Source organism: Phocoena phocoena, chromosome 8, assembly GCF_963924675.1.
Source record: "Phocoena phocoena chromosome 8, mPhoPho1.1, whole genome shotgun sequence".
NCBI classification, from domain to species: domain Eukaryota; kingdom Metazoa; phylum Chordata; class Mammalia; order Artiodactyla; family Phocoenidae; genus Phocoena; species Phocoena phocoena.
Genome location: NC_089226.1, coordinates 9567898 through 9584786, shown reverse-complemented (window position 1 = coordinate 9584786; position 16889 = coordinate 9567898). Strand labels below are relative to the sequence as shown.

Genomic DNA, 16889 nt, shown 5'->3' with positions numbered 1-16889 from the left:
ATCCACCACCGGTCACACACCCCAGTGGTCCAGAAAAACCAACCTGCCTGTCATTCCTCCAGTGACCCAGGCTCACTCACGCCTCCATGCCTTTGCCCAGGCTATTCCCTCTACCTGGCTCGCTCTGCTCACCTTTCAAAATAAGCCTTAGACTAAGTTAATTTTCCCTCTTAAGCACTCCCATAGCACTCTATACTTCCCAATTGTGGCATTTACTACACTTAACTGTAATTGCTTCTTATTTTTCTGTCTCTCCTCAAATCCATAAGCTTCATGAGGGGAGAGACCACATCTGCTTTGCTCATCACTGCATAACCAGTACCTGGCACGGTATCTGGTACTCAGTAGGCACTCAGTAAATATTTGAGTGACTGACTAAACATTATAATAATAATAGTAACAAAAATAACAACAGCTAATACGTCTTCAGTACTTATTGTGTGCCAGGCACTGTTTTAAGTACGTCAGATATGTTAATTCATTTAACCCTCACAATAATCCTAAATATTATTATTATCACTGCTATACAAATAAAGAAATTATGACACAGAGATGTTAAATTACATGTTCAAGGTTATATAGCCATTAAGCCACAGAGTCAGGGTCTGAATGGGGATGGTGAATTCCAGAGCCTAGGTTCTTAACCCCTCCTCAATACTACCTCTCTTTTATATATGATTCAGTTCAAATGTCACCTTCAGTGGAAACCTTCCCTTACCATCCGATCTGAGTTAGATGTTTCTCTTCTGTATCCCATGATACCCCATATCCACCTCCACCAGAGCACCTATCACACTGCACTACATGGCTTGGTGTCTATTCCCATTATTCCATGAGCTCCTTGAGGACAGAGACTTTGACTTGGTCTTATTTTTCTTTGTATCCTCAGTGCACATGGTAAATACTCAAAGAACTTTTATGGATGGATCGATCGATGGATCGATGGATGGATGGATAACCTGAGCTGGACTATTAGGATTCATTTTCAGATCATCCAGCAGGTGGCAGAAGAAGACAAAAGCTGAGCGGAGGATGGCCTGTCTTACCTTTCACACTGGTCACTTTCTTCATGATGGTTTCCTGATCTTGGCACAGAGTCACTGTCACTGTGGCTCCGGATACTCCATAGCCCCAAATCACTGCCCCTGCAGGCTCCTTCTGCAGCACCATGTAATTATCGATGTAGGAAGCAAAGCGAAAACCAACATCTAAAAAATTTAGCAAACACTTAGGAGAGCATCGTTGGAGAGATTCATCACCAGATTGAATCTGGTTAAATGGCAAGGAACATACAGTCTTAATACATGAGAATTTGAAGATAACCAGTCCTTTTAATTTTCTAAAGTGAGAGCTTATTCCTCCTAATTAGCTAAGCAACATGACAAGAACAGTTTCCAGCAATATGCATCACAGTACAAGATGACCAATAAGGAAAACTCAAAAAGCCTAGGGCAACCCATTTACCACAAGCCTCCTCCCCTTCAAAGCTCTTCATCTTCCTTTGCTCTAAGGCTTGGCCCAAACGCTTGACTCTCTCCCCCCAAAATCACCAAAATGCTCTTTTTATGCACCTCACAGACGGTATTTATGAGAAAAATAAACCACTTCCTTTCCCTACTTCCTATTACCACTCTCACTCCTCATAGCTGGGAATAAAGAAGGCTGCCTCTCTTCAACACAGCCTTTTCTAAACTTTTCCCCCCTCTTTATCTCCCCCTTTCCATCCTCTCAGTGTCAATTTCCCTCAATAATTCTCCTTATCCTGTTTTTTGACAACCCACTGAAAATTCTAAATAAACATTTATGAATATCTGCAACAAGTCTGCTTCCTTCTAAGGTAAATTCAGATAAATTAAGATGCAAAAAATAAGGTCAGTGAGAGACAGAAGGTCAAAGTGTCTGAACAAAAGGTCTTTTGTTGCAATTCACCCATTTCACAAGCTAAATTATACAAAAAGAGAACGAGCACTTGAAACTGTGGATTCTATTCTAGACAGTCACTAACAAGACTGAATAAGAATTCACTTTAACGATATCATTCCTATTTTTAACATCCAGCCTATATCGAAGTATTTTATTAATAACAAGCACCTATCCAAATTATCTCAGTGGGTTCCTCATCAAAACTTCATCAGGGGGAAAAAAAACTTTTTAAAGTTATATCCCAATTTGTCTGAACAAAACAGACAAAACTCCCTAGAAGAAAATAATTAACAAAATTAAGATTTTTTTAAAGGGTTTTAAACAAAAATGATTGGCAGGAAAGAGAAACAGAACTAACAAAGTTGACATTTTCCCCCCTGGAAGCTACAATGATGACAGCCCCTTAGGCTATACTTAACAGGGCAGCACAGCTAATGGGGTCTCCTACACAGACTTGGTGGCCTATTTTTCCTGCACTTCGAATAACAACCCAGTCCCTAGACATCCTCAGCTCTCTCTTAGGAGTTTGTTCCATCATAAAACCTACATGACAATCAAAGATCATCCGGAAGACCCACTGGGCTGGAGATGCACAGCTACCAGGAGCAAAACGCTCTAAGAAGAGACTACAACAGCCCAGAATTGCATAAGCACGTTGGAGGGAAGGGAAGAGGCGCATGTGTGGGAAGGCCTTGTCTTGGGTAAGTGTTTTATATGGAACAAAACCTGATAAACCAAAGGTCTAAGAGCTGAGCAGAAAGAGGATGGGGTGGGGAAGGGATTGAAGAAAACTGGCTACCGCAGGCATGAACCCAGGCGAATAAGGGGCTCTGGAGGTGTGCGGCCACCTTCTCAAATGTTGGGGAAAATACTTTTCCCAGTCAGTCTGTTTTCGACAACACACATTCACCGAACCTCTTTGTGCATGGCTCTATTCTGAGTTAAAGAATTTTAGAGGTGGAAAGAATCTTTTACACCTGGGGTATAATCACGTTATTTACTGATCAACAGACTGAGACCCAAGTAGATTAGGTAATTTTTTAAAATAGCTTGTGCATTAATTCATTCAACAAACACTTAAAGATGCCTACTGTGTGCCAGGCACAATTTTAAGCATTGAGGATGTAACAGTGAAAGAAAGAAAAAAAAAGCAGGCAAAAATCCTTGCCAGCAGGGAGCTTACATTCTACTGGGAAGAGTAACTGTGTCAGGCAGAAAGCTAAACACAGTACAGATGTTAAACTTCTTTGGCCTCAAATCACATAGGTAGTTTAAGACAGGACAAGAAATCAAGCCACCTGATTCCAAAGTCACTGCAATTTCCACTCTGCCACAGTTAGATACTGGTGGTAAATCACAGACAAGTCATATTCCCTGTTCTTATAAAGCTCACATTCCAAGCTGATAAGAATAGACAGTGGAACATTACCAAGGAATTGAGCAATGGACAAAACAGGAGAACAAGAAAGGAGGTGGGACTAGTAATTGTTTTTGTCAAATAAAAGACACAGCATTTGATTTTTTTTTTAGGTCTTCAATGTTTCCTTTGGGTGTTGGAGTAGAAAAACAGGAATTAGTGTTCTGGGAAGTTAAAAGTAGACTGACAAAATTAGGACAGTGGTTACCTCTGGTGAGGAACCGGTGGATGCACTAGGGAGGAATATCCATGGAGTCTCAATAAAACTGGCAACGTTCTAGTTCTTAAGCTGGGTGAAGCGCCTCTGGGTGTTCATTTTATCATTGCTACATACATGTTTGCACATTTCAACTATTACGTGATAAACATGAGCACAGGGGGAATGATTTGAAGGAAAGAAGTCAGGATATGCAACCAAATAAGGGAAGAAAATTTAGAGCATTAATAAATTAAAAAATAAAGTCATTGTTAATGAAGGTGATGTAACAATATGACCCAAAGGCAAAGATAAAATAGTGATGTTAAAGTTAACAGCCTTTAACAGAAAAATTAATAGAATAAGGGCCCTATTCTCTTCTTTCCCTTCTCCCCACCTCATATACTGGACTCAAAGGTCACTGAGTGGGGATGACTCAGGAAATGATATAAGCTGCTGCTAGTTTTCACTTTTGTTAAACCCTGAAAAACCACTTAAGGCCTGCGGTTTGTCTGCATCTGGGTACTTTGCAGGTTCTTAGGTAGTGCAGTCATTTTTCTACACTCTGTTCTCCCACCTCAACTTTCATTTCTTTTCTGTGACGCAGCATCCAGTCTGGGGTATTCAAATGACACGATATGACCTGGACAATAGTCAAAGTGAGTCATCCTCCTCCCCAATGCCATGCATATTATCCCACCACCAGTGTCTGCGAGCTGCAGCAGGAACCAAAGCTGAGTCTTACATACTCTGAGCTAGTGAGGGGGTTGTATGCCTTAGCCCTAATCACCACTTAAACTAGGAAAATTTAATTCCCCCAAGCAACCCAGCCTGAAGCAAACCCTCCCCAGGGGCACCACTGAGGGGGCTGCACTGAAATGTTTTGGATGACTCAGTCACCAGTTTCCAAATATTATCTAACTAGTTTCGCCCCCTCCCCTTCGAGTTCCCCTGCAATTATTCAGACACTGAGGGCCTCGGTCTGGGCACATTTGGGCCTCCCCTCCTTAGACAAACCCAACTCTCCCGCTGCCCCACATGCTGCAACACAGGGGCGGTGGAAGGCAGTGGAGGAAGCGGACAGGCCGGGGCTCCTGCCCAGCAGACACCCGCAACCGAGGCCCGGGTGGTGGAACCCGGCTCCTACCCGGAGTTCCTTCCCGGAGCTAGAGAGGAGGGCGCGGGGGGCGGTCACTGCGGAGGACGCGGTATCTCGGAGCCCGCGCAGGCTGACGGACGGGCAGGGGTCGGGCCGAGCCCGGCCGCCTCACCTGCACTTGCGTCGGCCCTTAGGAGTAACGGCAGCACGAGCCCAAACACAAATCCCGGCGCGACCATGTTTGTGAGGAGCCCTCACCACAGCGAAGGCCTCGGGGCGGGGACGCCATCGGGGGCGGGGCCGTGGGCGGGGCCTGCTCAGGGCGGAAAAGGCCTGACTCCGCCCTTCCCAGGCCGTTCAGTCCGCGAAGCTGTCCGCGGCCTCCGGGAGGGCCCGTGCCTCTCCTCGGCCGCCGTAGTTGAATGGAAAAAACAAAACAAAACACGGTTTCCCGGCAACGAGAAAACACAACCTGAACCATCAGCTCCAGCTCTGAGAGACCTAAGAGGTGAGGCGGTTTACCCCATTTCCTTTCGGAAATCGAGATCTCGCCTTTTCCCTTCGCCTCTCGTATTCTCTCAGGATCCCCGCCGCATTCCGGGAAGCCTAGGGCAGACTGGGAGCCAAGCAGCGAGTCCGAAATCCCAGATCCTCGCCGTGCCGCCCCCGACTAGACCTGTGTTCCCCCTCCGACCGCCCTCCATTCCCCACGTTAGTTCAGAGTCTTTTCCTTTTCACAACCCTAGAATGACTCAATGCCTCATTTCCTGTTCCCTCAAAATAAGAAGGTAAAACTCTATAGATTCGGCCTCATTAAACCGACTAGTCCCCCACCTAGACCCCTACCACGGCTTCCGGCCTTATTCGGCATTGATACTCTCACAAACGGGCCAGGTCCCTGAGTGTTGTTTGCAGACTCAGTAGCCCATCCCGCTGCTTAGCAGCTATCCTTATCTGACCCTTGTATTCCAAGACAGGAAGCGAAGACCGGGTCGAGACAAAACCAGAAAATGTAAGCATCCCCAAACTTTGCAGGCTGGAACTGCAAAATCATGACCTTGCCCCCAGCCGCTCTGTCCCCACTGCCCCTTCCAGAGTATATAGATGCTTCAACGAGGCATTGTAGGTCATGCTTCAGAAGTGGAAGCTAAGGGAACGACTAAGTGTGAAACTTAATTCACTCGACAAATTAATTTCTATAACAAGGACTAGTTTTTTTTCTCTCTTTTTTTAATTTTAGACCTTAAACAGGGTCTTTTCGGCAGTTTAAGATGAATTTTTTTTTTTTTTTTGCGGTACGCGGGCCTCTCACTGTTGTGGCCTCTCCCGTTGCGGAGCACAGGCACCGGACGCGCAGGCCCAGCGGCCATGGCTCACGGACCCAGCTGCTCTGCAGCATGTGGGATCTTCCCGGACCGGGGCACGAACCTGTGTCCCCTGAATCGGCAGGCGGACTCTCAACCACTGCGCCACCAGGGAAGCCCTAAGATGAATTTTTAACAATCATTCTCTCTAAATTCTTGTGGGATAGGAAAAATTACCATTTTAGAGACAAAGAGGGAGGAAATTATTTTTTAAAAATAATTTCACCTATTAAATATTTTTAATATTCTAATAATGGAAAAATTCAAAACTCTTTGGAAGAAATGGATGGACTTGGGCTGTGTTGGGGAAAAAAAGGACTGAAGTCCGGAAATTTGGAGTCTCAGAAGTAATTTCTTGTCATAGTTGTGATTATACAAGTAAAATTAGACAAATTTAAAGACAGTACTCTTTAATGAATCTCTAGGTACAATAGGCAGTTCCTCCCAAGGAGATGTCGATTCCATTCTCCAACACCCACTACCGAATTCCACAAGGATTTGGGAATCTTCTTGAAGGGCTCACACGCGAGATTCTGAGGGAGCAACCGGACAATATACCAGCTTTTGCAGCAGCATATTTTGAGAATCTTCTAGAGAAAAGAGAGAGTAAGCTTTTTTAAAATCGGCTTTTTTAAAAAATAAGAGACTAAGCATTTGATTATGGTGAGACCTGCTTAAGACCATTCCTATTCCACAGAAAGCCTTTATGGGGCAGGTATCTTCAACTAACAGTTCTTGCTATTTGAAACAGCATGTGCCTTTTTGACAGGCTCTCTTAAATCACATTATTTCACATTATTGAAGATTACTGTTTATCACTCAGACCCTCTTCTTTGTATTTCTCATGGACACGTGGGGTGGAAGGGGAGCTCAGGAGAGCACCCACTCTAGCTGTCTGTTTTCCAACATGCTGTTCCTATGCCTCCCAGGCAGTTGACTGTCTATTCTTCTTGGGAGGAGAGTTTATGGTTTTCTTTACATTTTGACTCTTTTTACTTGAAAGTATTATTAAGTGTTGTAAAAAAATAATTCTGTACTCCTTAGATCCAATAAGTTGGTATTCACAGGGGTATATGAAACTGTTCCTCAATAAAGGCACAGAGAAAAACTGCTTTGAAAAGTGAACTTCCAGCTTGGGAAGGTAATTTATATTCTTTTTCTATATTTCCAAGGTCCCACCCTGTCCAGAGACTAAGATTCCTGCCAACAGTGACTCTTTGGTTGAGAGCTAAAGCAGAGTTTCTTCACTTCCATAAATAAAATTTCCAAATTCCCAGCCTTGACAGTTCATGACAATCAAGACCTGACCCACTGGTCAAAATGAGAATTATTACAGCTATAAGTTTCTATTAAAAACCCTGACTAGAACAACCATTTTGTTTAAGCTGTCATCATTACTTTTGATTACAGTGTTCCAACAGAGTAGTAAAGATGACTAGAAATAGTCACAAGCAAATAAACATTCCATTTTTAATCATTTTACAATTTATTGTCACTTGAGGAAGCAACCCAAATATTCATCATAGAGGATTTTTTGAATAAACTTGAGTACATCTACACTACTGAGTAATGTATAGCTGTAAACAAACAAACGAAAATGGAACGAGGAAGATCTCTATGATGTTATGCAGTGACCCTCAGGATATATTAAGTGAAAAAAGTAAGGTGGAAAAAAATGTATTTAGTATGCTACCAATGATCTAACAAAGAGGTGTTGATATGAATACATAACTGTTCATTTATATTTTTTAAACGGAAGAATAAATCTTTTAAAAATTAACATTTACCTCTAAAAAAAAAAAAGCAAAAAAACATTTACCTCTAGCAGGAGAAGGAACAGAGAGCAGAGGGAACAGGATAGAAGCTAGACTTGTCTGAATACATCTTAAATTCAGAATCATATATGTTTCACATAGTTATAAAATAGAATTAAATTTTTTAATTGTTAAGCAATTTCTAAATTTAGAAGCAAAGTGAAACAAATGAACCTAACTAGTATTAAATGGGTAACATAACCGCACAAAAAAGAATTCTTTCAAGAGACTTTATAACACAGTACTTTGTGCATTCCTGGCGGATATAGCCTAAAAATAAAATGAAGTTTTAAAAAGAAATCTTAAATTGTTTTCAGTCATCACTGAAAATAATAATATTTAATAATATTATAGTACAGTTACTCTGTAATTTTTATATATTGTAGAACATAGCAAATAAGTAACTATCCTACTGTTATTAGGAATAGGATTTTTAGTGTAAGAAAAATGACATACAAATATAAAAATGAAAGAAGTTGATAAAAATCCCATAATTCTAAATTTGAATTGAAAAATATCATCAGGCCTCATGATAGATTTTCTCTTTGAAAAGTGAAAGTATTATTTTCTAGCTCTCTATATTTTTTAAAGGCCTCAAAACAATGACCAACCCAGTACCAGTGAGCACCTAGTCCCTAGACTTTGGCCTCCAGCTACCATCTTCCAGGAACCAGAGCTTCTTGGAGAACTAACCAATCCCATAAACTGGGCAGGAAATATGCAAGATGAGCCTCAACACCTTGCCATACCAGAAAATAGGAAAACTGCAAAGATTATGAGTTGTTTCCAAAGGACTCAGGAACATCTGAGCACCTGAATAAGCCCCTACTGGCCAGTTTTGGACAATTAGAGCATCAATAAGATTAATAAATGCAGTGGATTGAAATTCGTTCAATTTGTTAAATATTCATTAGTTCATAATTATTTACTAAAAAAAAAAACCAAGAAAACTCTTTGAGAGGATCCTAAGGAACCAACTGATTAATCTGAAAACTGGTAAATAAAGGAAAAGAATCAAACGTTTAACCTGCCTTTTATGTAAGAACTGTATTTCAGGGTAACCAAACAGAGAAAGTATTTTTTATTGAGTACTCCAGAAATAAAGAAGTAATGATCAAATTAGAACATTGCCATTTTGCAACCCTAAAGAAATGATCTAAGCAGTCATCATCAATGGGCCCATAAAAATTGTATAAAGAGAAACAACCAGATATTATATATCTCCTGGCAGAATTATACTGCACTACTTATGAAGTATCCTTGGGGAAAAAAACCTCAAACCTGAATCAGATAAGACATATAGATCTAACTAGCAATCTACAGGAAATTCAAAGGCAGAGGAACTTGGTAAAAAAATCATAGTGGGAATGAAATCAGATATCTAAACTGTGGAAAACTCCAAAGGGAAAATGACTCAATTTCCTCAACAAATAAATTGCAAGGAAAAAAATGTGGGCTGGGAGGTAGGGTTTCAGTTATAAGAGATTTAAAAGACATAACAAAAGGCTCTGTGTGCCCATTGTTTGGGTCCTGATTTGAACAAATCAGCAGTAAAAAAAAAAATAAACAAAAATATATTAGACAATGGGAGAAATTTGGATAGTTGATGATATTAAGGAATTATTGTTAGTAGTTTTAGGTGTGATAATGGTATTGTGGCTTTATATCTTAGAGACGTATACTGAAGCAAGTATTTGTAGATAAGATAGTAGGATGCCTGAGATTGGCTTGAAAATAATCAGAAGGAAGGGCAGGAAAGTGAGTGAAGTTACAAATAAAATAAGATCAATCATGAGATTATAATTGTTGAATCTGAGTAATGTGCTCATGGAAATTTGTTATTATTCTCTCTACTTTCTAAGTCTGAAATTCTTCATAATGAAAAGTTAAAGAAAAATTCTGTTTAAATACTTCTATGTCAACTGACTACATAATATGCCTAATTTTTAAAAACTTCTCCCATCCTTCACTTTTCCAAACTTCCTTACTATTTAACATTTATTTTTGTTACATTTTCCCCCATGTTTGCTAATACATAATAAGTTTCCATAATTATATAACGATAAATTTCTATACTTATATTTAAGTATTAGCATTTGTTCTCTGTCTCTCCCATTTTACTGTAAACTCTGAAAGCAGCATTTAGGTTTTTTAACTGCCTTTCTAAATATCCTCAAGGGTTCATCTAATGTTTAATTCATCATCATATATTTAATAATCACTGGTTATATCTACAGCAGTAGGCTGTGTACAGCGTCAATAAAATTTTTGACTGGCAGTAAAGGACCTATAATTTGAAAAAGAAAACATTTTATGTTACTAGTCTACATTTACTTTAATGAACTCAAAGTAAGTCTGAAATTATTATACTTTTGTTATTTAGAAACCAACTTTGATCCAGCAGAATGGGGGACTAAGGTAGATGACCGCTTCTATAACAACCATGCATTCAAGGTATGGTCCCGTGAAGCTATTGGATTTGGTTAATTCTTCTCCCTGTCTCTGATACAGAGATTATTGGGATCTCCCAAAATCACGAATATTGTGAGAAGCATCACAAATATCTTATGAACCTTTTTGATGGTGCTGTTTTTTCTGGCAAGAAATTCTTTTCTAAGGTATCTGCATCGTGTACAGTACTTAGCTTAAATTTAAAGATGATCAACAGGAAGCACGTACTTGACAGTGAAAGAATAATTACTTTCATTTGTTGTTCCAATGTTATTGAGTATCACAGTGCTTACAATAGCAGATACCCAATAAATATTGGTTGAATTAATGGATGATATTTCATAAAATAAAGCGCTGTTTGTCCAATTATTTCATTATCATTGATGTCTTACAAAAGACTGATTAGAATTAAAGATGGTAATGGTATAGAGTCTTCTCTATTAAGCCAATCTGTTCAGAGAAAGAATCTATCTTCTCTTTAGCAGCATTCTCAGAACCAGTCTTTCTCAACCAAGACGCCTCAAAATAATTAAGCCCTAAGCCAAAGGCATCCATTGCACGTAAGGAATCAATGTCTCTTCTTTGTATCTAGAATGATTCTATTTATGTACCATCCTTTGGAAAACTGAGAAAAATAATCACTTCAAGAATTCTGTGTTCTATGATCCCAATGAGGAACACCGGTTGAGAAAGGCTGTGTGTGATCCAGCGTCATTGCCTCCAACTGGCAACTTGGTGGAAATTCAATCTCCGGCTCTACCCCAGGTAGAGGTTAAATTTTAACAAGATCCACACAGTAACTTGTAGGTACATTAAAGTCTGAGAAGCAGTACTCTAAGCAAGTATGATAATACATTAGCCATGAAGCAGCAGCAGATATTAGAATTAAAAGGAGTTAACTTGCAGGTACATTAAAGTCTGAGAAGCAGTACTCTAAGCAAGTATGATAATACATTAGGCATGAAGCAGCAGCAGATATTAGAATTAAAAGGAGTTAACAAAGGTCAAATCCTGATGGTGTTGCACAGTAGATTTTGGGGATTTCCTGAGGAAATCCCCCTGTCACTTATTCCATGAATTCAAAAGTGAAGTTCCATCCATCTGTGCCTGCTAGATATGGGGGTGTTCTGTTTATTTCCATTTAACTAGATTCTCTGTGTTCATGTTTTATTGAAATCAAAGGAATAATGTTGAAAAATTTTAAATCTTATTATATAGCAATTTTAGAGTGGTTTTTCTTCTCTTTTGAATTCTAAAGGCTTTATTTGATTAGCTTATATGTGCTTAAATTTATGTTTTATGAATTAAAGAAGCTCTTCCCATAAGGTTTTGAATTAACCATGCTTCTATTCTGGAGTAATATTTCAGTAACCATGTCAAAATAGATGGAGCTGGTTTCCCTTTTTTTCTATTTAAATCCTTCCCTACAGCAAAACTTACTTCTTTGACTCAGTTTTTAATCTACAAACATCATTAAAAAGTCAACTTGACCTCATACTATGGAATACAATAGCATTTATTTCATTCCTGTTTGAGAAACTATTGGCACCTCTTTTTTATTCCTTGTTCAGGATTCATTACAGCATCATATCAACTTTTAGTATAAGACAGTGGTTTGTTTTTAATATAAAACAATATTATACACATTCCAAAAACAAAAGATCAAACTTTTTTAACCAATTCCTTGGTCTTTAATATTTGTTTATGCATATTCCCTTGAGAGTTTTCTTTTATCCCTTTTCCCAACCTACTTTCCTTGTTAAAAAATGTGTTTAATTCCCACCACTTATCAATAACTTAAAGTAATATTAAATTACCTTTAAGCAGTTTGATCCAAGACTTTACTGTTTTAGAAATATTGTCTATTTGGCCCTTTCCCCTCTAGGAGCAAGAACCACTGGAGAAATGTGAGCCTGGAAAAGAAAAGTCTCAGACATCTATGAAAGAGGTGACAGCCTTAGTAAGTTGTATTTTCCATGTACTATTGGATTCCTACAAAGAATGACATCCCTCAATTTAAAATTATCCTCCAAATATGAATCCAGTCTGTCATCCATATTGCTAAAATCATGATTTTGCTTTTTAGATAACTAGCACCAGTGATACACTAACTGGTGGATCAGTTTTAGCCATGCCTCTTATAAAGGAAAACTCATTCTTCCCCTTAAAAATAAAATCTTATTTTCCAAGATTATGGAAGAAGATTACGGATGGGAAAATCTCCCCAAGGGGAAGAACAGACAAAAATCACAGCCTCAGTCTTTTTTTAAAAAATTTTTTATTGAGACATAGTTGCTTTACAATGTTGTGTTAGTTTCTGCTGTACAGTGAAGTGAATCAGCTATGTGTATACACATATCCCCTCTTTTTTGGATTTCCATCCCATTTAGGTCACCACAGAGCACTGAGTAGAGTTCCCTGTGCTATACAGCAGGTTCTCATTAGTTATCTATTTTATACACAGTGGTATATATATGTCAATCCCAATCTCCCAATTCATCCCACCCCTTCCCCCCACTGGTGTCCATACATTTGTTCTCCACGTCTGTGTCTCTATTTCTGCTTTGCAAATAGGTTCATCTGTACCATTTTTCTTGATTCCACACATATGTGTTAATATACAATATTGGTTTTTCTCTTTCTGTCTTACTTCACTCTGTATGACAGTCTCTAGGTACATCCACGTCTCTACAAATGACCCAATTTTGTTCCTTTTTATGGCTGAGCAATATTCCATTGTATATATGTACCACATCTTCTTTATCCATTCATCTGTCAGTGGACATTTAGGTTGCTTTCATGTCCTGGCTATTGTAAATAGTGCTGCAGTGAACATTCGGGGTGCATGTGTCTTTTTGAATTATGGTTTTCTCAGGGTATACAGCCTCAGTCTTCATCCCTCAGATTCAACTTCCACTTCAGGAACTTTTCACTAATTGACGCTGTCATCACCACACAGTGGTAAAGGTTCAGACATAACAAAAGGAAGCTCATGGGGAATTGCATACAGCCAAATAAAATGGCTTTACACAATGAGTCCTACTCATCTTCCATGCATTTCGCTCTACAAAAATGACTTCCTGCCTGACAGCCTACATCCAAGCAACAGTGGGTTAGGCTCGGTCCACTCTCAAAGATGCCTATATTCAGTGGTGTGCTAAAGCCAGCTCTTAAGAGACAGTTGTGCACATATGTACACAACCCCATGTTCAATAATATCATTTTGATAGCTTGAAATCAGCCACAGTGGGAGTATTAAGATCATGATAAATACTACAAATCAGGACCAATTTTTTTTTCTGGAGAGCCAGTTTTTAAACGTTTACCAGCATGTCACTGCCTATATGCTTCATAGTCCAGATTCAAGAGGACCAAGCCTAGTGAGAAAGAAGAACTCACAGTCTACAGTGTTGAAGGCCAAACTTCTGAGTTTCTTTTCATGTATTAATGTCCCAGTTAGTTACCCAATAACTGACACCCAAAAAGGGCAATCCCCCTCCAGGAATACCTTACTTCCTACCCAGTGGGTCATAAGTTTACCTTATAACCTTTATAAGTCATCTCAGAATTATATCAGTGCAACTCAGCCTAACATTAGCATAAGATGCAGTGGGAGGTCAGGAAAGAAGGAAGGTAGTGTCATTTCCTTACATCTTTAATAGGTGCCCTTACACAGGTTTTTATGACTTTGAATTGAGAGCCCATTGATTTCCAACTTCAGCATAATTCATTTGCCCACATTAGGGCATCATCTCAGAGGATTTTATACCAATCTGTTTGCATATTAAAGTTTAAGAGCTAGGGGCTTCCCTGGTGGCACAGTGGTTGAGAGTTCGCCTGCCGATGCAGGGAACGCGGGTTCGTGCCCCGGTCCGGGAAGATCCCGCATGCCGCGGAGCGGCTGGGCCCGTGAGCCATGGCCGCTGGGCCTGCGCGTCCGGAGCCTGTGCTCCGCAACGGGAGAGGCCACAGCAGTGAGAGGCCCGCGTACCGCAAAAATAAATAAATAAATAAATAAAAATAAAGTTTAAGAGATAGATTTGCCTCTTTGTCATGGGGGGAGGGGGTGGTTGAACAACCCAAAGGTCCATTAGTAGGAGAATGAGTAAATAAATCAAAGTATATCAGTACAATGGACTACAATGGTATCATAAAAAAAAAAATAGGAATAGGCAGAATTATATACTGAATAACATAAAAAAAGGAAAAAGGGAACCAAGATACATTGTTACCTGGGAAAAGTAGCTGCAGGACATTGTGACCAGCATGATCTCATATTTTTAATAAAAAGGCAAATATATACCCATATGAATACATTTGTATATAGAGAAATTTTAGAAGGATATATATACTCAATCCATAATGATGGGTTACCTTTTAGGTATAGGATTTGGGAAAATGGAGAAAACTTTCACTACCAGTGGTATTTAAATTTTTAAATGTATATGTATCACTTTTTTAATTTAAAAAATATATTAAAAGCTATATATCTATTGACCTGTACACTTAAGATCTGTGCATTTCACTATCTGTAAATTATACCTAAATGTTTTTTTAAAAGGAAGCTGTGTACAAAAATTCAAGCAACCATCTTAAAACTGATTTTATTGGACTAAATGGATTCCTCTTTGGCATTTCACTTTAAATGTATGATTTTAATTAGCTAATCATTGAGAAATTAAAAATAATCCATTTTGTGTAATCATGATTATTTTGAAACAGCACATTTACTATTCTTCTTGGCTTTTTTTTTTTTTTTTTTTTTTTTTTTTTTTTGCGGTACGCAGGCCTCTCACCGTTGTGGCCTCTCCCATTGCGGAGCACAGGCTCCGGACGCGCAGGCTCAGCGGCCATGGCTCACGGGCCCAGCCGCTCCGCGGCATGCGGGATCTTCCCGGACCGGGGCATGAACCCGTGTCCCCTGCATCGGCAGGCGGACTCTCAACCACTGCGCCACCAGGGAAGCCCCTTCTTGGCATTTTTACCCTGCTTCAAGGATTCTCACTTATTTTCCCCCAAAAAATGTTAAATAGGAAGCTGTTGAATAGGAACTGTTTTGCGGGGAAGAAGTTGGCAATGATCTTTTATTGCAGAGACATATCAAAGAGTGACAAAACAAGATGTCTGATATTTTGGCATTCACCGTTTGGTACATATACAACGTGATGATATATAAAATTCCTTCAGGAAGCAACCCATCTCGATTGTTACATCCCTAAGTTGATTAAGTTTATACACTTATTTTTATAGCATCAAAATACGAGATGCTTAAGAAGTCTTTTACTTTTTCTCCTCTCTGAGAATGAATCTTCTGAAAAAGACAAGGACATGGAGGAAAATGCTGCTGTCAAAATCCAGGCAGCCTTCCGGGGACACTTAGCCAGAGAGAAGGTAAAGAAAATGAAATCGAGTGCTCTTCAAGAAAAAACAGAGGAAAATGAGTGAGGAGACTGGCTTTACCCCCCAGAAAACACGAAAAAATCCAAATCCATCAACCTTGTTGTGACTGTCTTATTTTTTTTCTTAATAAGTGAGATTTGAGGTAGTGAAATAACATTTGTTGCTGTTGTGAAAATCTGTCGCGAGCACGTGTTTAATAAACATGCCATTGAACGCATGCCTCTTGAAGACTTCTCTGAGATCATGAGTCTTATTTATACTTCTCCCAAGTCTATGTCTAGAGACCCTTGGATTTAGAGTTACAAAGCTGGAGTATCTGAGTTTTCAGAGATCTCAGAGGCTGTGTGATTTAACCATTATCTAATGAGTAACTCCTCTCTATCACATCCCTGAAAAATAGTCCTTTGGCTCCTCTTTCACTCCCAGTAGTAGAGAATTCCACTGCTTTTCAAGGATAGTCCATTTAGTTTTTGAATAACTCAAATTATTAGAAGATAAGTTGAGTCAAAAATCTGTCTCCCTGTAAGTTTCACCCATTGGTTTTCGTTTGTCATGTATGCAGTCTTTTATTGAAAAAAATGTATCGCGCACAATTCACGTGCTGGGATTTAGTAGTAAATATCTGCTCTTACACTCACGCAGCTGTTGACAGTTTTCTTTTTTTTTTTTATTGTCTTGCTCTCCAGAACCACACAGAATAAGACTAATGCATAACATTTGCAAAAAACAAAAGTTATCATAACATCATAAATGCTCTCTTCTTTAGCTAAAACTTCCCAAGTTTCTTTAATGTGTAAATGATAACACCTATTTCACAAACTCAGGAGCCTATGTCTTTTTTTTTTTTTTTTCAATGAACCATTCAAGCTGCTGGTGCCTTATTTTTAGAAAGTTCAGTTTTCCCTTTTTGAGGCTTCCCCTCCCTAGAATATCCAAGAAACTGCAGGGTTCATGTCTTAGACCAAAAGATGCAGTTCCCTTCCCAAAACAAAATGGAGAGAAAGTGGAGTCTTAACATTTAATTAATATTGTTGCCGTCTATGAGCAGCAGACTGAGGTAACGTCCTGGCTGGTTAATATTCCTGTCTGCACCACAGTGGATGTCCCAGGCTGGGTGAGATCTCTCTTAGTTCATAGTCACACAGCCATTATTCCCCAAAGCTCAATAACATGCTTGGGCGGCTCAGACTTGAAGAGCTTCTAAAACCAGCTGTATGTTATGCAC

At 39.3% G+C, this 16889-nt stretch overlaps 2 protein-coding genes across 3 annotated transcripts in view; one reads left to right on the top strand and one right to left on the bottom strand.

The window, feature by feature from the left end:
- The window catches only part of SIAE (sialic acid acetylesterase), a 34126-nt gene extending 29252 nt beyond the window's left edge, over positions 1–4874 (bottom strand). The window contains exons 1-3 of one of the 2 annotated variants that reach the window (XM_065882762.1): positions 4803–4874; positions 2162–2192; positions 1047–1208 (exon numbers count right to left, since the gene is read on the bottom strand). In XM_065882762.1, coding sequence (XP_065738834.1) covers positions 1047–1208; positions 2162–2192; positions 4803–4874 — 265 coding nt within the window. The remainder of the gene's footprint in view (positions 1–1046; positions 1209–2161; positions 2193–4802) is intronic. The other variant, XM_065882763.1, reaches the window with a different exon arrangement.
- Positions 4875–6451: 1577 nt separating this feature from the next.
- SPA17 (sperm autoantigenic protein 17) lies at positions 6452–15709 on the top strand. Its single transcript, XM_065882995.1, has 4 exons — positions 6452–6605; positions 10197–10267; positions 12150–12242; positions 15566–15709. The coding sequence occupies exons 1-4, from the start codon at positions 6452–6454 to the stop codon at positions 15707–15709; spliced, it is 462 nt and encodes a 153-aa protein (XP_065739067.1).
- The last annotated feature ends 1180 nt before the right edge of the window (positions 15710–16889 follow it).